Source organism: Lycorma delicatula, chromosome 2 (assembly GCF_047948215.1).
Source record: "Lycorma delicatula isolate Av1 chromosome 2, ASM4794821v1, whole genome shotgun sequence".
NCBI classification, from domain to species: Eukaryota; Metazoa; Arthropoda; class Insecta; order Hemiptera; family Fulgoridae; genus Lycorma; species Lycorma delicatula.
The window spans coordinates 67,297,525-67,322,479 of NC_134456.1; the positions used below are offsets into that span (position 1 = coordinate 67,297,525).

General features: G+C 26.1%; 1 protein-coding gene across 1 annotated transcript in view; it reads right to left on the reverse strand.

Moving 5' to 3' along the window:
• LOC142318887 (uncharacterized) overlaps positions 1–24,955 on the reverse strand; it is a 159,575-nt gene that overhangs the window by 114,844 nt on the left and 19,776 nt on the right. Inside the window, exon 2 of the mRNA XM_075355509.1 lies at positions 1,804–1,899. Coding sequence (XP_075211624.1) covers positions 1,804–1,899 — 96 coding nt within the window. The remainder of the gene's footprint in view (positions 1–1,803; positions 1,900–24,955) is intronic.

Genomic DNA, 24,955 nt, shown 5'->3' on the forward strand with positions numbered 1-24,955 from the left:
TATTTTTTTAAATATTTTCCAAAAAAAAAATGTGTATACTTGGTTTTTCTTGAACAGTTTTAAATGTTAAAGTGACATTTCATTTAGGTAGTTGCACACTTTTACCAGGAAACACAACTAATGGATCCTCATACCTGATGTTTTATTGGAAATTACTGTATGCATATTATATTGGTTATAAATGCAAATTGGTTATATTGGTTATACATTATATAATTATACTTTCTATTAAAAATTTCATATCAATTAGTTAATCCCGTAATAATAATAATAATAAAAATCTTAAAATGAAACTCGAAATTGCACGGTAGGGAATTTCTAAATTAGAGTAATTTCAAGTGTATTAAATAATGTTAAAAGTACTACATTGTAGTTAATTAAGGTACGCTTAGATTTTTTAAGTATTTAATATTCTTTGTAACATATTCTATGTATTCTATGTAACATTAATTTAATATTTAAAGAATCTAAAGGGATTTTTGATTTCTTTTAAATAAGAAAATTAATTTCCTGTCATAGAAACAGTAAATTTACTTTGTTTGTTCTGCATTGTTTTAACAATTTTGATTACTTATGCTATATTTTTAATAGCATCAGAAGCAGAAAGAATCCGACAATACCTTTCTACAGTTTACGTTTCGTGAAAATCATTCAGAAAAATCAAATTTTCATACTTTAATTCACATCAAAATACTTTATAAAACGCCAAATTCCCTCCGGGTTTTTTCGGCAGTATGTAAGCTATTCGTCATTAAATATTTTTATTTATCAATTGTAACTGAAGTTCCCTATTTGATTTTTATACTGATTATTAAACAAACAATGTCAAGCCAAATTAATTTAATAAATTAAATTTATTAATAAGATTAGCACTTAAAACTTGCGTACAGTAGCGTAGAGAGCTAATTGTCTTCCCGAGCGGAGATAGATATTTTTAGACTCTTTCAAAAATTGTTCCCCAGCACGGGACAGAAAGAAAGTAAGGTAAATTAAAATAATCAGATATCAAAATTGGAAAAAACCTAAATAAATAGGAATAAGCATACATTTGCTTAGCTTTGTATTCTTCATTTCCTTTTTCATTAATATGATAATATGCAATAACTTTAGAGACTTATTGCTGTCCGTAGAGCAATATGTCAACTAGAAAGAACACAATAAAACCTTAAATCCCAATGTAAATTACATAAAATTATATTTAAAATATAAAACTATTCTATTCAAATATTTTGAAAAATTCAAATTGCTTTGCTACTGAAAAATTGCTGTTTTCAGTTATTTTCAGCTAAAAACAATTTCAGTTGCTGCTAATCAGTTGACTACGGAAAGTAAGATGAATTATAAAATGGTTATACTACATTAATAATACAGTTTCTCACTACCTTTATGATAGAATTTCCCTCACAGAGTCTTGATATGTAGATCAATCATGTTTTATGGATAACGTTTGAATTTGAACTGTATGTTACTTCAACTCTTCTGTTAGAGTTGAAGTAACATAAAGTTCAACTCTTCTATTAGAGTTGAAGTAACAGTCGTCTTATAAATAAACTACAATTCAAAAAGAGTATACAAGGTTTTCTTAATAACTTCTTGGTAGTTATATATCAAAATATTAACCGTTTGTTATTCTTATTGAATTGGAACCAACTCCATCTTTTGAATTCAGGATGCATTTATCCATTTTCTAACTCTAAAGAAACTGTTTTGTCTTAGATCAAAACGTTTTGACTCATAAATAATACCATTGTGAAGATCATATAATATTAACTTTTCATTTTAAATAAATTAATCATTACTTACGAGATCGGTATCTGGTTTTTTAACATATCCAGGAGGTGGTGTGGAAACAGCAGTCCTTAATTGCGATGTAAACCATAAAATACCCAAAATTTGCGCCTGCAAAAGTCAATATTATTAAAATTAAAACTTATATATATATAAACATACATACAACATGTGTGTGTGTGTGTGAGTGTGTGTGTGTGTGTGTGTGTGTGTGTGTGCGTGTGTGCGTGTGTGTGTGTGTGTGTGCGAAATATAAAAACAAAAAAGAATAAAAGTACAACATTATTCTCTGATTGTAATCTTACTGCTTAGTAAATTATTATAACAATTTTTTTCTCACACGTAATTTGAAATTACTTTCACTTCAAGGTTACTTTACTGTGAATGTCGTTATTACATTATTATTGTTATTAATTTCACTAGTATCTTGAGAAACATGTAATTCATACTGAGAATTATATTAAAGAAAGTGTATGACAGTTTAACTAACAATCTTTATTCATTGCTTCAAAAGAAAGACAAGTATTAGCTCGTTATCATATACTTTGATGCGTTAATAATTTCTTTTTGCTAAAGATAACATTGTTGAGAAAAATGTTTTTCTAATTCTTAATTTTTGAAGCTGATAATTTTTTCACTAATCAAATTAAATTATACGGCTTTTACTAAATTATTTTTAGGCATGTTATAAAACTGTGACAGTAAAATTACTACAACTATCCTCCATTCCTTATTCTCTCTGTTTAAATTTCCATTAAAAGCAATTGTAACTTTTCGGATATAGTTTTTGTACGAAATATATAAGAAAACATACTGATATGAGATATTTTTAACCACTAAAAAGATACTAAAATCGTATTTGGTTCTGCAAGAATACGGGTAATAAGCGTCTACATTGATGAAATTTTATAGTAACAACCGGAGTTATGAGTTTTACGACTGCATTGAACATAGTCGTCGATTTTTTAAATACACTTTAACAGTATTGGTTTTAGCAAAATCATAACATGACAGAAAACGAGAAATACTTTTTTCGAATACCTTATAAAAAAAAAATTTTTATCGTAATTAAAAATAAGCATAATTTTAATTAGCAGTGTATTCTTCACTTCCTTTTTCATTAGTATAATAATGTACAATAAATTTTCTTTGTAAGCAATAAATTCTACACATACATACTGTACATATGCATGTATTTTTGCACATCTATACATACATAAACACACGCTCTATTGTAAATAAATAAAAAAATGGGCTAAATTTTCTAAAATAAAGTATTACATTGAACTATGAATACATTATCTGTTATTGCTTTTTTTTGTCTTCAGTCATTTGACTGGTTTGATGCAGCTCTCAAAGATTCCCTATCCCTTGCTAGTCGTTCGTTGTTATTGCTTGAATGGAAATAAAATCTAATTTTATATTTATTTAACGTTGAATTTGATTTTTCATGAAACCTTTTTCAAATTGCCATTTCATGTTGTAATTTTTTGTGTAATTTGTAAAGAGTTTAAGGATAAAAAGTTGATTAGGAATTTCAATCTATATACAATATACATTAAGTATTACAAAAACATTTTGAGTTTTGTCATTTAGCATTAATAATGTTTTACAAAAATTTAAAAGCAAAGTAAAATGTATAAGAGAGGGCAAAGTGGTATTAATTTGACACTTAGATCTTTAAAACGTACAAGTATTTATATAAATTCATTATCTTTATAATCGGTTATATTTAGTAAAACTACCTAGTAAAGTTACATAAAATAATACCGATACCTTACGCGTAATATTCTTTTCTAAATTTTGGTTCAGTTTCTTTAATATAATATAATAAATATAAAAAGCGGTAGAATCTAAATACTTGCATTTTACCACGACCAAATATTATTTAACAAAAATTAAAAAAAAGACAAAAGAAAAATATTTATAAGTTTAAATTTGAATGCACGTTATATCAATTTTCAATAATCTTAAGATTGAAATCATCATTGAACGTAGTTCATGGAATTTAGTTTTAAATATTCTTTTAGATGGTGACTACAGAAAATAATGCATTATAATCAGTATTAAATGAAGCCGTTATTTAAAGGAAATTTGACATTCGCTAATTTATAAGCAGGATAAAACAAGAAAATGATGATTATTTACAGGAGATTTGGCAGCTGGTGCTAGCGAACCGGTTGAGATAACTGCTAGATTATGTACCATAGTTATGAAATTCAGTTCATTAAGCTGTTGTCACTGTTTTCACCCTTTGGTCAAATGCTGTAAACGTTTTGATAAATCTTCGTTTGTAAACATCGTTTATTAATAATTTTTAATTTTTGATTATCTTACTTATCTTTTTTTGTTTAATCTTAAAAAAGCAAATTGTACATGTGCATAATAAGAGCTAATATTTCAGTAGTTTTCAAACGGTTCTTAAATACTAAATAATTATTTACTTTGTACAATCCTTCGCACTGTATTAATGTAGATTAGTTAGTAAATGAACAAAGTTATGCTAAAGTATTTTATAAAATTAAATTTTATCATATGTACACCTAAAGTAAAAATGACAAGATATGTTAAAATGTAAAAAAACGAACGATTTGTTTATGTTCACGAAGAGTGATGGAACATATTAGCAATGGGTAGGTAGAGCTAGAGTAAATTGAAAAAAAAAAACAAAATCTGTTTGATTTTGAACATTGCTGCCTTTATCTAAGGATTAAAATTTTTTACACAGCGTAACTCTAAATCAGCACACTGCTCTAAGCAATCACTGTTTGTAATCTTCTAATGTTCTTTTTCTTCTTCTTCCTCTCTACTTTTTATCTTTAATATATTCTTACATTATTTTTTTAATATTTTTTTACAATTGCGCCAGTCTACCTAAAATAAAAGTTATTTCTTTTCCATTTTATCTACATTATGGTTATACTTATACCATTCACCTGCCTATTTTTACTTTTTTTGACAGTTACACTTCAATTTTTTCTCCTTCAGTAACGAAAAACTACTGAATATATTTAGCTATGTTTTAAAATAAAATATCACCTTTTCTATATTTTTTAACACTTGTAAAATTAACTTGGGATAAATTGTTTTCTTTGATTTACCTCGTTAATTTTAATATGAATCTACTTAGGGCTTTGTAATTTTTATTATTAATATTAAGAATTTAAGTAATTTATTTGGTCTTTTGACTTTTCTTTACCTAAGATTGTTCATATAAAAGTTTAACCTCTAACATAGTTTTCCATAAACCATAATTTATAATTACTTTATGCAATTTTAATCCTTAATTCTTATCAATAAGCTTGTTGTGCACGTTGTAGTTTATACTTTGATTAAATATAAATTTAACCAGTTAATCAATATTATTTATTTATTCATGTACTTGAATTTTATATCATAGAAGAGATAATTTCATACAGACATGTATATTCTTTTTCAATATTTACTAAAATAATTACGTTTTTTTATATAATTCTTAATTCTAGTCTGTTACGAGAACATAAACAGTTCTCGCACAAGGGACATAATTGCTGACAAATTTGTATCAGTATAGTAGAAATCGAAAGTTTGATTAAAATATTGTGTTTTAATATCATGAGCTAAAAGACCGTTTATTAATAATAAATTTTGTTTTGTTGTTTCATTTTACCTAAAGAACCACTTACAAGAATTTGTTAATAAATTATTTAAATTAATTATGAACTTTAGCAGTTTCGAACTACAAAGCCTACTTATCTTATGTTTAAGAAATGTGCTCGCTAACTCATCATAAGAAATTCGTAAATAAAAACTGAACATAACATACATAGTTATGTACGAACTTCACATAATTATATGAAATAAACGTAGATTAGTATCTAAATCTGAAGGTACGTTAGAAAATTCGATTAAGATTTTAAATATTATATACCTTCTTTCAAAGGTGTCAAAAACTTATTTTAGAAAATAAAATAGTAAAAATATCAGGTATATAATTTTTCTTTTTAAATTAGTATTGTTTATTAAATGATAATACATATTTAAAAATAATAACGTTCAAATTTTATATTTATAAATTTTTAAAAATTATTTTTTTTTGTTCACCAAAATTTTTTTTGGTGAAAAAAATTATTTTTTTTTGTTAAGGGTTATTAATTTAATATTAAAAAAAAATTTACGCTAGACAAAAATATTCTGTGTATAAAAAGGATTTTAACTCATAAAGCTTTTGATATTACAAGGCCAAATTTTAGTAAGTTATAAACGATTAAAATGAATATTACGATTAATATTTTGTATTAAATTACCATCTTTTTAATTTTTTGACGTTAATTTTCATAACAATAATTAAAAAAGAGTTTTGTTTATAATTATTTAACAAATAAACGTATTTAATTTAATTTATAAGATGATGCTTAGACGTTTTGTCACATAATTAAACCGTACATCAGGCTGAATTTCTACAAATAAGCCTGTGACTTCGTTGACAATGACGTATGAAGGGAGTTACAAGAAAGATAGATAACAGTACTACGTAGATCACTGAAATTACGTTTCTAATTTCAATTAATGTAGAAACTATATTTAATTTTGAAGGAAAGGGGCCTAATATTGATAAGAGAAGGAAAAAGTATTTTTTTAAATAATTTTTTAAATACGCGTGTGCATACGCAAGTATATTTGTGAGTACAAACATATTTGAATATATGTGTTTATAAATAAACATCTCGTGTAAAGAGAAATAATACGAATTTACCCATAATTCAAATACGAATACAGTAAATTCATTGGTGGACGAGATCATGTCGTTGCTCGAATAAAATAACATGTATAATAGATTATGTAGGCCTATTTTTTACCTAATTTACAATATTATGTTTAGTTTCATAGTTATTTATGAATAATCAGTTGTTCTTTTATGTGTTTGACCTTTAGATCAACGACATTTTACCTTTCGGTTTACAAGTACATCGGACTGAAGTTCTGCTTTAATGCAAAATGACACAGTAAACTGTAGTTGTGCATAAAGCAAAACATGAGCCAAGTGACTACATAAACTCTGTGATAAAATTCATTCGGACGACCTTAGTAAAAAAAAAATGCATCTATAAAACAGGCTTGGATATGTTTACTTTTTTTATTTATTATAGGTCTGCATAATATACCTTGTTATTGGTGAATATCAATAAATGGTTGCTTAAATATAGATAGGCAATAAAAAACAACTAAAATAAATGAATCATATTGTTTCAAGAAAGGAACAAATTGATTTATTAAACCTGTGAATTAATATTTGGCAAAATATTAACGCTTCTGTCACATTAATTTCTTACTTTTATAGATTAATTTATTTAAATTAAATACCTATACATCTCAGTACCATTAGAAAAAAAAATTCTGTAGAGCTTGGTGGTAGCCTAATTAACATCTTCACTCAAGAACCGTTCTAAAATTTTACTTTCCTCATTCTTCAGAGTTAAAGCCATAATCATATATATTTTAATTTTTTATACTCTAATTTGTTATATACTATCTACTTCATGCTCTATGCTGTATATTCTATGTTCTACGCTGTAACTTATACTCTATGCTGTAACTTTCATATCCTCATATATATTAATTATTTTCATTTTTATAGTTTGAATATTACATCTCCTAGAGTAATTCATAAGCTTTTACTAAAGTACATTTTACACTTTAGCATCAAAATCAAAATAGATAAAATAATTATATCTTTCATCTTTTCTTCTTTCAAACGTTAGCCAGAAAGTTAATACGAGTATTAGTACTGTAATTAGAGGTGTAACAATACAGAACTGTAATCAGATTCAGAGCTGTAGCAATACATCAGTTAATTGCGAAAGGTTTTGAACTATATAGATTTGGAAAGGATCGCTAGTAGATATTTATAATTTTTTAAATATACGGAAAACAGATTGAAATGAAAACGCAAACCTGAACCTCATCAGAAAACGTGCAAACAGGTACCCAGTTATTACCAGCAAAAAGCCAAATCAGTTATTCTCAAGTAAGCGGTTATTCTCAAGTTAATAAAGGTACGTCATTTTTTTTTTTTAGTTAGATCTAATGATGTCTACTTTAAATATTTTTTATTTACATCATCCTATTGTGCTTCTACGGACATTTTCAAAATTTTAATATCTTTTCTTTCAAATAAATATAATAACTTCGGTACATCTTCAGTTTTCAAAATTTTAAAACTTTCATACCGTGTACGTTAACAGCTTTTTTTTCAGCTGAAGGATGATCAAATTAGTCTAACTAAAAAAAATGACCTTTATTAATAGGTTACTATAAGCCTGAAATTACATAGTAAAATTTAAATCTTCTGGGACAAATGATAGACCGTAATGTAATGAGGGAGAGAGTTATTTGAGTCTTTGTTCACATATAGGCTTTCTAAAACTTAGAAATGTTGTTGTATCTAACAATCTGAAAACTTTCTAAACTTTTAATTGAGGCTTTGTCAGATAGAAAATAATTTAACCACGCAAATATTCATAACTATTAGTCACTTTCTGGCTGTGTAATTGTATGAGAAGTATTAATATTTGATAAAATCTTAAATTTACTATTTTGGATCCAATTTATTAATGTCTATTTTTAATATACATGTGGGTCCTAGATGGATCCTTTCTACAAAATTTTATAGTAACGTGGATTGGAAAGGTAGGAAGTTAATTTCATGAATTGGTTAACTTTTTTAGTGATTTACTTAGTTATTAAATTTTTACTTAATTTTTTATAATTACATTTTATTTTCTCGTAATAAAACATATATATTAACATTTAATTTGACCATAATCGGAATCCTATTTGCTCAAAATCTGCATATTTATTATTTAAAAACTGGGAACGAAATTTAAATATATTTAAAACTTGAAAAAACTTGAAGAATTTTCTCTACTTCCAACCTGACTACCATTATTTCAATTATTTCTAGTTTTTGTTTCAGCCCGAATATTTTATATTCCCGATACACAACTGGTGTTTCTCTCACAATTTTTCCGAAAGAATATACAATCTATCAATAGTTTTTTTTTAACATTTAAATCTATAATCTTCTTATTAAGTTCAATTATGTGAAATTGTTCAATTTTATTTAAAATTATATTTTTGAACCAGTTAGATAGATATTTAGGATTGCTGGCAGGAAGAATTATGTGAAAATAAAGTAAAACAAAAAAAAATCAGTCAATTAAGATCAAATTCTAAATTTGCTGCAAACATACAATAATGGATGAAGTGATATATGAAGTGATGAGAGACAAGAGTGATACAACTTTGTAAAGAAATATACATATTTTCCGTCTGAAGATATTACGATGAAATATGGCTGATATATATCAGGAGAGTTAAAAAAAAACCTGAAAAACTTTTGTAAAATGTTATATAAATTTTATCATAGCTAGTAGAACGATTTTTTCTAAGGAAATAATTTTATTTTTATTTCTTTTCAAGGAAGGAATTAGAACATGGATGACGACAATGAGGAAAGAATCAGCACTATCTTAGCTTAGTATAAGGGAAAAGATTTATTATTCTATTGTTTATATAACATGTTTTTTTATTTAAATTTTGTATAAATAATCATTATACCCAACTTATCTATTATATATACCTAATAAAACATATGTTTCTTCTAAATTATAAATCCTTATATCAGTTTTATGTTGAAACAACGTTTTTTTTTGGAGTTTATAATAATAATAATAATTAGGTTTATAATAATATTATGAATTATAACGTATTATTTTATTTAAACGTAGGAAATTAATTAAAGATTTAAATTTTTCCTTATTGTAGAATTTTTTTTGTTGCTTAATTTACTAACTTTATTGTTAAAATTTTAAATGTATACGGTCTATAGAAAAAGACAACTGTCGAATTTATAAAAGTTGTTTCACCAGAATTTAGAATATAAGTCACCTCAATTAATATAAATTTAAAAAAGGGCGCTAAGTGTTAATTCCTATACTTGCAGTTACTATTCAAATACTTTCGTTGGAAAAGTACTGTAAATGAGAACCAGAGCGTATACCCAACAAACAGGAAACGGAAATATTAGTATTTACATTTTAGAAGATGAAATGCAGCGACCATAACAAATGTATTGTCTATCATTATTTGTTTTATAGAGATATGTATTTTTAATCTTCAAATCATAAATAATTGTTTGATATTGTCTACATGAAAACTATCATGTAATAAATCATCATAAAATATTACTGCATTATAATTTAGATCAACAAAATTTTATCTATAGAATATTATTATTGTAATAATTAATATACTGTTAATGGTTCTTTTACTTTCAATTTTATGCAAATAGTTAATATAATGATCCATTGTTAGTCCGTTGATTTTAGTTCTCGTTAGCGATTTCATTATTTATAACAGATTTCAAAAAATAAAAAGAAAGAAGATTGTTAATCCAATCTATATACGCTATCAAATTTATTTTTAAGGTTAACTTTTTTTATAAATTTCATCGATTTGTTTGTAGAGGAAGTTCTTCTGGTGGTGCTACTGTAAGCTTTTTTCAGATAATTAAAAGTTTTTTAAACAGAATATTACATCTTTAAAGGATTTTTCATCTTTTTTTCTCCATTGCTTACTACTGTATACTGACAACTCAATAACACAACTTAATCTCATACTGATTTTCAAAGTATTTATGTAAAACTTTTCTAAAATTTTATGAAAAACTTTTACAAAATACATCACACATTTTCACCTACTAAATAGGATTAGCCACGTTCAGTAGCAGTCTACGTCGTTTCTTTTGCATTTCTTTTCATACATGTATCAAATTGCAGTTACCTTTGCGTTTTTATGCAGACGGCTCTTAACCATACGTTGTTTTCATTAGACTTATCCAAATCAGAAACAAGATAAATAAAAAAATTATATTAAATGCAACAAAAAACGTATTAAAAATTTGTAAAACATGCTGTTTTCTGCTAAAGAAACGGTGTTAACTTCAAAAAAATTCCGTCCCTACCAGTGTAATTAAAAATACGAATAATATAATAAAATATCGATAATTTTATATTCCGACTGATTTATAAAACTATTTTATTATCATTTACTTAACTTCCATTGCAAATATGGTAATTATTGTAATTACTATTTTAATGTAATTAAAAAAAAAAAAATTTAATATATATATATATATATATATATATATATAAATTCTAATAAAGTACTATATAATAAGAAAGGGCTTCAACGATAAAATAGGAAGCCTGGAATGGGTACGATTGTTTAATTTATTTATCAATTTGGTTTTTAACTATGAATATTTTATTAAAATATTAATCAATTTAAAACACGGATTAAAGAAAAATATACAAGTATACTAAAGGAAATTTTAACAACTATTTTAAGAAGCTTATATAAAAATAATCCCATTATGAACTTTTTAATCCGGTCCAACACAAAGATAATTATAATTCGTTTAATTGAAAGAATTTCAATTGTGTATTAACTCACACAAAACGCATATATTAAAAAGAAGAAATATAGGCGTATATTAAAAAATCAAGTAAGGTAAATGTTTCATATTTATAATACTTAGTACCTTTTAAGTTTCACTTTTACAGTAATGACATTGTAACAGTAAGAACATACATAAAGTAAAATGATAAGAAAAGTGGAAAGTTGTGCAATTACTACATTCTATTTAATATGCACTCATACTTGTAACTGTACAGGAAATAGCTTTCCTCTTATATACTGCAACGATTTTTTTTCAATCGTCTAATTAAGATACCTATTTATACACAACGCAAACAAATTGTAGAAATGCACTGACAACAGAATTACGCTTCAACAACTCACATAAGCATATGTGTTATAGTTGTAAGTTTGTTACTTTTTTGTCAACGTTGTTTTAGCCGATATTTACATCCTATAGAAAACGTCTATGCATCTTAAGTTCTGTATTACTTGTACATTACTATTCCAGTCACTCTTGGACTCTGTTCTCTTCATATATGTTAATATTGTGCATTCAATTTTTCTACTGCCCTTATCCTTTTATTTTTTCTTTCTTGTTTCTTAACCCACAACCTTTGTGCCACTCTATTATCCAACATTTTCATCAGATATCCGTACCAACCCACTCTTTTCAACACCATTTTCAACTGTTTATCAATCTCTTAATCGGAAACTTCATCATCGGTTCATTATGCTTTAAATCAATATAACTTGTAAATAGGTTACATGGTAATCCTGTAAGTGTGTTATATATAAAAAAAATTATTTTGACCAGGTTTTAGTACGGTATTAAAAGCGTGTTTCACTACAGTCATCACGCTTTCAGAAAAATTTGAATTTGATTATAATATTGTGTTAGAAATACTTATGTAAACGTCTAAAAACGTCTACTACGTGTTTTGTACAAAATTAAACTATAAATACGGAGTTGGGAGTAGCTTAAGTGAAAAATATTTATTACACTTTTAGAATCAAAAACCAAGTAGGTTATCTTTGCATTCCTGAAAATCGCTTACGATAAATGAGAAGAACTTGAAATAGAATCGTATTACATTATTTCTTTACTATTACTTATATCTGGAAAGAATATATGTATATACCGGGTGATCATTTGAAAAGTTACCACATTTATTAACCAACAACTATCGTATTTCTTTTGCAGTCCCATCGTATTTCTGTTTGCAGGCATACATACCAGTCTCAGGGGGAACCTTTTTAAAATTATTTTTAAAGGGGTGGAACCCACCCTCTCCGCTACAACCCCAACTTAAAAAACTTAAGTGACAATGGTAACAATTAATTACATTAATTGATAACCCGAAAAAAATAATGAATTTTGGTGAAAAAAGAAATCCGTCCACCCCTTCGCTCTATAGGTACGAAAAACCATTTGAGGTAGTACTTTTTTAAACCATTTGAAATAATCATAATGTGTGGATTAAAACTGTGTGAAAATTATTTTTTTAAATTACCAACAGATTATTTTTCCCTTAAATGTTTTCTAAATTTTCAGGGTTGAAATGATTTTTTTAAATGAGACGATGTAGCTTGTGATATTTCATTGGATGGGTCTTTAAATTACAAGTAATTTGGTACAAATAAACTAAAAATTCACTGGTATTGAAGTCATGATTAAAAATGTGTTTTTTTTTTTTTAGATTGTGTTGGGATTTAGTGTTACTGATTCAAAGCATTAGGTTTGAAATCATTCGCTTTTCTTAAAAATATGGGTTTTGGGTTTTTTCAGCATATAACTAACCAGCATAAAACTATCCAACATATAAATTATATGTTATATGAAAAATTTCAACGTTTTTCTGAATTTTACCGTCATTTGTGCATAGTTAAAAATATGGCTTCCTCCCCAACAATAAGGAAAAAATATTGATTTTATTTTGGTATTATTTATTTTATTTTATAATTCCGGTATATATTATATTTTATTCTTACTAAACGAAAAATACTTCAAAATATTGTTGATTGACTTTTTAAAAAACAAATTAATATTCTAGTTATTTTGATGTTTTATTAGTGATAACAATAAATAATAAAAAAACTATTATTCCTGCTCTAAGGTACTTGTTCATTAGTTACCTTAAAATACAGTAAAATACATATTACTGGACATAATAAGTTTTGGTTAAACAATTTGTGCATAAAATATACAAAAATTAAACAAATTTTATATAATATTAGATAAAATATTACAAAAACGACACTTTTCTAAGTAACCTGTTATATCATAATCTAAAGAAAAAAATGTATAACTATAAAACACCCAGTGGTTTCATTAACATAAATATGTGTTTGTTTTCTGCTGTCTTTGATGGTTACCACATTATTGTAAATGATCTAAACTAACATACAATTTGCTATCATTTTTTTTCTATTATTGAATTCAGAAATTTTTTAATGCATTTGCCTATATACTTCCATATTTTTCCATAATAAACTACTCATTTTCTACGAAAGTTGAAATTATGCCATCATGTTTAGAAGAAACTTTTAATTTCTTATATTGGTAAAAATTTCTCATTTTTAAGTACAATTGTTTATTTGAGGATAACAATAGAATTAATTGATCAGCTAATAAAATCTACTTAAGATTCCTGCAAAAATATAACAGGCTGTAAATAAAAATTTGAAAAAATTTAGTTAAAATAAATATCTGTCAAGAAGAAGCGAACTAAATTCATTATTTTCATTTTCAAAAAATACTTTTATTTGAAAACTGTTAATAAAAATCTAATGTGGACACTACATGACTTTCTTGTGCGCCTATTAAATTACATATACACTTTTTTTTTTAATGAAAACTACAGAAAATTTTATTTTACTAATAACGTTTTTCATATTGATATAATATGAATTCATATAAACATTATTTTCCATATTTTTTTATTGTTATTATTTAATTATTATTTATTGTAAAAATCTTTACACAACCTTAGGTTAATAATTATTGATAAATCAGTATATTTAAATTTAAAAAAAAATACTACAGCTAATCGTTTTTGAGTTATGCGAGATACGTACGTACATACATATGTACGTACAGACGTCATGCCGAAACTAGTCAAAATGGATTCAGGAATGGTCAAAACGGTTGGAAATGGCATTTCCGTTGATATCTCAATACCGAAATTTTCCTAGATCACAATACTTCCTTTAGTTTGTACAAGGAAGGAAAAATTGTTCGTTTAATTCAACAATCTTCGGTTAACTAATTTAAGGGAAAAATATTCTAATTAATTTAATATTGTTTTTCTTGTTACATCGTACATGTAAATAACGAGTTTGAAAAACAAGGTAATATTCGTGCCAATAAACTATCTTGTAAACCTCGAAAATAGTCTGTTTAAAAGTAGCTTCTGAGCTATGAAAATCTAATTTTCTTCAAATATTTTGAAAAATTAACTTATTTTTATAATTTTTTAAAAATATTTATTTAAATTAAAAAAATTAAATGAAATTTGAAACTAAATAACTTTGTTGTATTAAGACAAAATAACCAATCGACAATTCAATATAATGAAAAAATAAAACAAAAACAGACTTTGGCAGTTTATTCTAATAAGCGTATAATTATTATTGTTATTTTATGAATGCAAAATTGTTTTAAGCAATTAATAGGGTGTAAAATTTTCATAATAATTTAGTTCAGACACATTCAATTTAATATTAATTACACGGTAAATAAAATATATTTATGTTTATATACTGAGATAAAATTAATTATTAATAAACCGGTTATTTGTATCAATTTACTTAATAGTACAGACGCGAATTAATAATTACAGAAACAGGATATTTTAATTTTGCGTTAAATTGTATGTAGACGTTTATTTTTATAATATCGCCATTCTATAACGTTTATACGTTAATGTGTACTGTTAAGAGTTAATGTGTACTGTTAAGAGGCACACATAATTATTCTACGAGTACATAATTAGATAAATTCAAAATCTATCCGGGTTTTATATGTATCTAATTTAGTTTATAAGTTAGTTTAGTTTATAAGTTACTTACAAGGCCATATAGAAGGCAAAAAAAAGTTTTATGAGTAACCTTCCGTGTATTAGTTACAATAAACTTAAAAATATCCGTCAGATGTATGTAAAAGTAAAAAACTTTAATGTAATGTAACTTAAATGAAAGGACTTTTCTTAAGAAAGGAAAATTGAAAACAAGTAAACACGTGGGAGTAAAACATTCTGTTGAAAAATGCTTTAAAGTTGTACTACTTTTTTGATAAAATACGAAAGTAAGTAACATTAAATATATTTTTTCGGGTTAACGTAACGAAAACTACAAATCAATATGACATATATTTGAAACAAATAACATAGTATCGGCAAAGTATCGAATAATAATATTTTCTTCCTACTAGTTTTTCATTTTTTTAAACTAATGTTCTAACCGAAAATGTGAAAATATGAGTGGATAATGTTCTCCCTTTTCTGAAATAGTCTAGAACAACCTGTATCGATTGGATTGCGCAAAATATTCTTACATCGTAAGTTAGTAATCTAAAAAACATGCAACGGATAAGATAATTTTGTTAAAATTAAAATAATAATAAAACATGCTACGTCATTAGTTCTAAATATTTTTTTCTTCCGGAGAATAATTTTACAGGGATTGTTTTTTAAATAAGCTCAATCCGTGGCCAGATTTTCCAATAAAAATGGTTTCTACGACTTTAAGACACTACCTCAGTAAATATATTCATCTATAAAATTGATTTTTTTTTTTTTGCAAAAATGGAAGTATAATTTTAAAACTGTATATTTGAAAATGTTATATTTTAAAATAGAAAAATAATTTGATTAAAAGTTATTTTTAAATCAACTTTTTTAACAACAAATTTTTACAACCTCAAAAATAATTTAATTTTATTGGACTAAATAATAACATTTAGGTTATGATCTAAAGTAAATTCAGTTCTTAAGATAAATAATATATAAAACGACTTGCAACTCCATGCCCCTTTTGGGCATTAAACGATTGAACATTTTATAAGACTGGTAAATAAATTCTATTCATTTATATAAAATAAATTCCAATGAAAGCCTGCCTTCTGTTTGATGTATATACTCGTGTATATATATATACACGAGTATATATATATATAGTAGAGTATATATATATATATATATATATATATATATATATATATAGAGTTTATATATATATATATATATAAAATCTTCCAATTTTCAAGTTTCACTATAGTATATATGTGCTTTCTTTTGAGCTTGGGTCTCCATGTGTGTTTAAAAATTGGAGGAAATAAATTTTTAAATATTTAAAATGTATAATATTTCATTGTAACTTATGCAGATATTTTATTTTAACTTTAAGTTTAGTGGTATTACCATAAATATATATATATATTTTTTATGGGTTATAAAATCACACAAACACAAGTGTCGAAATATCTAATCTCATCATAATTTAAGATCACATTAATGCATTGCAAAATATATCTAACACTACATACAGTATTTCTCTTAAAGTGTTTCACTAACGTTCTGGATTTCTTTATGATATTATACTTTCTGCAGTTTTAGTTAGTTACGTTATTATACTTGTATTACGAGAGAAGTTTTTTTTACAGTAAAAATATATTATGTAAATTTGAATGCTGCTGAATATTTTATCTTTCACAGCATTAAAAAAAAAAATAAAACATTTACTCTATAATTAGAATTATACAATACAGTAAAATTTTATTTTTCATACAGTTTAATGTTCATTACAAATTTTTAACTTGATACTTAAATCAATTACTATCTTCCTTTCAGTAACAGACTCTATCTCTGGTTGTGTAAGAGCGTTAATAGAATACGAGTACTGAATTTTAATCATTCTGTAAACTCCTAAAAAAGTTCATTCGAATAGAGAATGTAATGAAGTATTTTATTATTGGATTCAAATATTTTCAGTCAATTAATTTATTTTAATGAAACTATTGAGTCTAAACAATAATGTGGTAATAAATAACATTGTTTTCTTTTTCAGAAATAAGTTGATTACAACTTCAAATTTCCATTATTTTTATACTAGCTTATGTATTTTGAACAATGTCCACAAAAGGTTTAGCAAGTATATTTTAAAAATAAGTGAACATAAAAAATGTTTTTGAATGAACCCGTATTAATATATAGATTTATTTAAAATAAAAATTAAGCGTATTAAGATTATATCCCCAATGAAAACTAAAGATGTACTTTGTCAAAATTATAAGCTGCTTAATGATTAAAAATTATATATGACGCTATTAACAAATTTTGCAAAAATAATTCTAGCCAAAGAAGTTTTTAGAGCTAATTTGAAGCTCCTTTAACAATGATAGTACTAATTCACTGGTAATTTTGTACATATTTTTATATAGTCAGAATTTTTATTGATATGGTAAAAAAAAAATTAAAATTTATAAGCTTATATGAAAAAATATATTAACTAGATTGTTAAATAAGTAAAATTACCTTTATGGTAATTTTGAGAACCGTTTTCCTGATGAACTTATCAACTACATTTCCTTCTTCATCAATCTGTTTTCTTTTATAAGCAAATACTTTGAGCTTCGTTTCATTGTTTTTCTTATAACGTATTATAATTAAAAAACTAATAATATCTTTATTCAATGTAATTTATTTATCTTTAATTTTTATATTAACTTAATTGTTTGATGAATGATCTACATATTTTCCTGTGTTAATTCACTATCAACTTTGCACATATTTTAACAACGTAACAAATGCGTTTTCGCCTTAAACGCGTTTTTCTTTTTAAATTAACTACTGATAAATATAGTAACCCAAAACTGTTATTTTATAAGATTTTTCTAGAAATTATCTCTATTTTATATCCTTCAGTGTTAAACTAGCTCAAATAATAACGTACACCTACATCTATCGTATTTTATAAATTTATAATGTGAATACCATTTTAACAATAAATTATGCTACAAAAACATACTAAATTATAAAATGATCTTTGAGTAATTTTACCAGTACTACGCTCAAGTCCTTGATTTATTACTTTAATTTTACAAATTTTACTTATTTTCTAGGTTTAAGGAAAATCTATTCTTTCTAATTAATTTTTCAGGTAATGTTTCAAAGATTACCTGTTTACTGTATAGTAATTTCAAGAGTAATTCTGTATTAAAATATTAGAAGCTAATTGTATAGCCTTTATACGTTTGAAATACGATATAGTATTAAAAATTATTCGTTTAGAAACCGCTTTTTTAAACATCAGTGTTAGAACCGAATTTTAACTATGCGTATCATGAACACATTAAATGTCGAGTTATATTTTATTTATCGTCAACAATCTAACCTAATCTCGATTCTCAAAAAAAAAAAGTAAGTAAAACAACTTGAACTAATTTTGAGTGGTAGTGAATTGCACTGAATAAAGTTAAGTTTGTAAATTGCATTAAAAAGCTATAAGGAATAAGTTGATTGACTTTGGTGAGGTATTGACCATCGGTCCCCACTGCCGTATAATAAAGTATTTGACTGTAACCTTTTGCTAAAAATCACAATAAACCAGATCTAAAGAAGAAATACGCACACATATATTAAAAATTTGTTATAACACTTTGTATTCCATACAAATATCAGATTGCATTCCATTCTGTTTTTTAAGTAGCAATTTTTCTTTGAAGATATAACTTTTTTTCTTTGAGAAGGATAAAAACGAAAAAATTGGAATGTTAAAATTTGCAACTGTTCGTCAAATATCCATTGTCTGTCACTACGGTAGTCTACAATTTTGTAGGGAAATAACTATTCTCGTCCATGTAGGTTTCAAATAAATACGTTAAGAATTTTTCCCCTATTTAATTTTCCGGGTAATGGAGGTCAAATCTTAAAAATGATTCATCAGATTCTATTTAATTAGATTCGCACATATTTCCAGAATCATGTGATAAATTCCGTATTTTATACTTAGAGATTACTTCTAATTCTTGGGTTTTACCCCACTAAGCGCGAGTTAAATAAAACCTTCATAAAATGTTTTAATATTTGGAAAAATAGCTTTCACTGCGATATGAACTGCCCTTTTTAGATCTGTTATTATAATAAATGGTTTTAAAATTGTGGGGTACATTTTTTGTTAATCAGCGAGAAAGACAAATATTATAATTATTCGACGGTTCCAGTTAAAAGTCTTCAGAATTATCGAAAATGCTTCTTGGTACTTTAAAAACCATTGATAATGTTGAATTAAACGAAATGCAGAAGAAATTCGACTGTTGAGCATGAAATATTTAAAACAAAAACATAAGGTAGGAAAATCAACTGAATTTTGTAGTTCACTCTTTTACACAACAGTAAAGACAGATCCAGTGATTTGGTCAGAGAATCTAGAGAAACATCAAGGAAATAAGATAATTAAACTTTCTTCTCGCTTTTATTCATTATTATTTTAAGATATGAAATTATTATAATTATTCAATCGCGTTATCGATATTCATTCTTATTATGATTTTTAATCATTAAACAGTAATAACACTGGGGAACAAAAAATAATTCTTTTTTTTTGTCTCAGGAAGAGACATATCTGATTCTGATAGTATTTTTTCTCCTGAATTCAAATATGAAGTCGGTTTTCTGTATCACGCAAGGTTTCCGAGAACAGGCATTTATAATTTAAAACATTGTAATTCTTTCTGCATTCTTAACTGCACAATATTAAAACATTTGACTCGCCTAGAAAATAATAAATGATGATCTTCCGCTGTATTTCGCCTGTGGAGCATCCCTTATTATTGATGATCCAATAATAATCGGCCAGCATATTAGGATTCTATTTGCCTTGATACCACGTTTCCATAGCTGAAATCTGCTGATGAAAGTGTTCCCCGTGCTCATCGCTCACTGCCCGAAGATTTTCCGGGAATAAATCTATTTGCGAGTGTAGGAAGTGTACATTTAAGGACATATTGCAATTAAAAAATTTTTATAAGATGTTATAATTTCGTTGACAATATCACGTTAATCTTCCGTCTTTCGATTTTCCAAAAAACACTGAGTAACAACATTGAATGCTTGACAAGCTGCTTTCTCCAGTGGATTAAGTAGTTGCTCAAACTTTTCATTATGCATTAATGATCGTATTTGTGGACTCACAAATATTTCTTCTTGAATTTTTGCCTCACAAATTTTAGGAAACCTCTGTTTTAAGTGAGTTTTTCAATCATGAATCCAGGAGTATTTTTCATGGCCTTGATGAAACTCTTCATTAATCCTAGTTTGATATGTAACGGAGGTAGATACTCATTTTTAATATTACACAACGGGTCATGTTTTACATTTTTCTGTTCAGGAATGAATGATTCGCATTCAGGCCATTCTTTTCTAACGAAAAGGTTTTTTCTGTCCCTACTGCCTCTATCACACAAGAAATAACAGTACTTTATGTAACCAAGCTGCAGTCCAAGAATAAGTGGAATTACCTTCAAATCACCACAAATTCCATTCATACGCTGCATATTGTGGCTTTTCCAATATAAATTTATAGTTTTCATATGTTTCTTTCATAATAGCAGAGTGAGATGCAGGCACAGATGGGAATTTATTGCTGTTATGCAGAAGCACAGCTTTTAAACTACCTATAGGGGAATCAATGAACAAGCTCCAATCTGTTGGGTTATGTTCATTACACAGTGTCTCCATAAGAGAATAAATGTAATTAAAAAACACTACACCGCTTTCTTCAGAAAAATAGTGTTTAAATTTAGAATGACGATTACAAAAAGTACATATCTTTGTATTCTTCTGAAGAAGATTTCCATCCTTTTAGCCGAGAAGCGAGCGTCTCGTGCTGTTTTTTTGGATTAACTTTAAATCTCGTTGAGATCGTTAAGACTTTCTTGAGTCAGTAAATGAGACTCAGATGAACTGCTTTATTCAAAACTTATATCCCCAGAATCTGTTTTTTTTCTTCCTTACTTCCATCAGACGCTTGAGCTGTCTTCATCTAATGCCACACGTTTTGGAGGCATTGGTATGGGCAATTTTTCGCAGTGTGAACTGGTTTCATTGCAGATTGCAAGTTAGGGTTCTCCACTGTATCGTTTGATTTTGGCGTAATCCCATTAATATTTCTTAAGCAGAAATAACAGTCAGAAAAGTAATCGTTGGAATCCCTCCAAATCATAGGGATAGCAAACGGCATGTGGCGTGTACCATTTTTCCATGCAGTGAGAAGTGCAGTGAGAACACGATAAAAAACAGATATATATGGGGCCCAGGCCCTTGTTTGGTCCTCGAATTTATCCCCAAAATAAAGTTCATAACACCTTTTTCTAACGAAGTAAGGTTTCATCTTTGGAATTTGAGCGTCACTTCACCACATACATAACAAAAGTTTTTAGGATGAATTGTTAGAGTATTTTTTAAAACTCTAGGCATTTTTTAACTAGAGACTAATGAAAAGAAATAACGTTGTAAATATTTAATACACATTATTTCAGACACACAAAGCACTCACACTGACGTGTTTACTGGTTTACTATTCTCACAACTTGTATCGTTCTGGTCAAAGTGTGCTACAATAGATCACGTTTGCAAATGTCTATACAGTCTGAACCTGTACAACATTAGCGACGCTACTCTTTGAGTTAGCTCATTTGGTTCCATCATATTTGAAATGCTCTAGGAGCTTTTACGTGACAATGAACAAGTTGACGAAAAACGTTTTAAAATATAAAGTTAAAAGTAAAAAAGTTAATATAACAAAAAAGATTTTTGGTGATGCAGAAATTCCGAATACATATTTTAAAAAAGGATAAAAAACTATAGTAAGTACACCTATTGGTACTCGTGAGACAAAAATAATGCTGAGCAGTGGAATTTATCAATTCATTATTATAGTTGACTAATTTTTAAAATAATTGTATTCGTTGGCAACAACAAAATTAATTGCTGATTATTGCAATCTTCAAGAAAATTTATTTTCTCAATTAATTAATATTTTTGCAATAACTGATAGTAACTAAAATCAGTAGCGGAAGAAATACGTAAATCAAAAATAGACACTGTAATAATGATAGCTATCGATTAAATTCAAGTACTTATCGAATTAATAAAAAATATTTGTAGGTCAAATACATAAAAAATCATATTACAGTCTAAACCAAAAATATTTTACAGCATTGCTAAAGCAATGATGTTTACAGAACCTGAAATTAGTGCACCTTTGTAACCATTTTAATGTTATCAGTGAAGTTTCCTATCGCCCTGGAATGCAAAAGATACCACGATAAATATAAAGTAATATTCATATCTAAAATTAACCTTTTGGATAATAGCAAAGACGTTTGACGGTTAAAGGGGACTGCACGTGTTGATACTTCGAGATTTGGGACATTGTGATTCTTCAAATATCTCGTTTTGTTTCGCCGTTTAGTTTTGTCTCCATAAATTTTTAATAACATTTTCTCATTTTAATTATAAATTCATGACTACCTAGGTTTACCTTATGTTCACGAAAAGGTTCGGTTCAAATTATTGACACCGGTTAAATATTCATGCGAACTTTATAGGAGTTAATCTCCTAGACAAGTAAGGATGTCCGACGACTGAAATGCCTACATCTGTTGGACTTGAGGAAATCTGAAACCGAATGAGGGAAGCTGCTTCAATATCACATATGTGATGAGTATCTTTCTATGCTTTGATGAGAAGCCTAGCCTCTTTCCATTTTTCTTCGTGTGGTTTTTATGTTACTATTTGGTGTTTATTGTTTAATGATCTTATACTTAAGTGTGTTGTAAAGTATCTATACATATGCATACATGCGTATACATTTTAATTCTTGAGAGCTTTCAACGCAAAACTTCTCTTTTCATTAGTTTACTGTAACTCAATTTACTTATGGCTCCAGTTAATTGGAATTGATTTTGAATAAAAATAATTTTACTGGAAAAAAGAAGAAGGGAGATTGAATGGTAATTTAAAGATTTATTTTTAGGAAATCAGTACGGACAATGGTAATAAAATTTTGGTATGTTAATTTTTTATCAAATGCCACAAAAATTGAAAATTAATAGATTTTTAAACTTAAAATTCAATAGTATATTACATACTTAGTTGTTCTTCCTAACTCTTTTCGATTACGATACATATTTAAACAATTTACTAAAAATTTTAAATAAAATAAACTTCTAATATAAAATAAAATTCAACTATTTTTTAATATAAAATAAATAAACTGTTCATCAAGGTGCTGTTAAAAAAGAATACCTTGAAATTTTTCTTTAAAATTGTTAAAGTTGGTCCGAAATTATTGGTTAGTAAGTTGTTGGAATTTATTTGTAATTTAGTTAATTTTCTGTACGCTTTTACTGAATGATGTTTTCTTCTCATAAGTTTTGTTATTTATTTTGCTGATAAATCAAGTTTAATCAAGTTTGTTCTAAGAAAATATCGGTGTAAAAAGATATTTACATGTAAAATATTCTACTACAAAACCTGTTACACATAATTGTAAAAATTAAATCTGATAAAAATACTTGAAGAGTTTATTGACTTTATAAAATATTCAGAAGAATATTTATTTTATTAAATGGAAACCTGTTAGAATGAAAAATTGCTATATTATTTATAAAAGTATAATTTGTATTAAAAGCACACGCGAGTCGTTTAATAAAATTTGATTTATCCTTAAAAATTATGATTTTAAAGTTATTACTTGAATTTAATTTATTTTCAACGAAAACGTACGGTATGATATTTGTATACGATCCATAACTATTTTTCAATACTGTTTATGATTTATGTTTTCCTGATTGAGATTGATGAAAGTATTTTAAAAGATGTCGAAAGAAATATAAAAACAAGCAATAACTTTGCGAATATTTATTTTTAGATTTATTTGTGTATTTAATTATAATTTTAAAACTATAAATGTTCAGATTATTAATTATAAATTTAATTTAAAATTGTATGAAATTGTTGTTAATCATCTAGTCATTTTGCTGTGTTTCATTTTATATGTTACATATTTTTAAACTTAAGTTGCAATTTTTAACTCGCACCCATTTACTATTAATGAAAACTTATAAGATCACAAGTTCATGATTAATATAATGCCATCATCTTTTTACTCGTAATATGTTGATATCATAATTTGTATTAATTACTTCATAATAAATATTTTTCTTAAAATTACATCTAAGGAAATACGTTTTGTAATAAAACAATGTACAAATGATTTAATGAACGATTATCTGAACTATTTGAGGTCAACATCTTCCAAAAGATACTATAACAATTTAAGTTATTTCCCATTGAAAACTTACAGGTAAACACATTTATAACTTTTTTATTATTTAACATGAAGTAATTTGAATCAATGCCCTTATCATTAATGAATTAATGGAAATTTGTTGATAGGCTGTATATTATGTGGCAATAATTCATTTTTCAACCCTTTTTTTATTATTAAGATGTTATTTTCTAATGATATTCCACGAAACTACACTAAATACATGGTGTTGTGTTTCGTGACAGTAGTAATCGAGTTTATCTTGTAGTTTTATCGATGAGTATCACATTTAAAAATCCTGTCTATATAATAACCATAGCATTTTTGGCATAGTTTTATTTTACTGGTTATTATTTTCAAAATGATTTTTTAAATT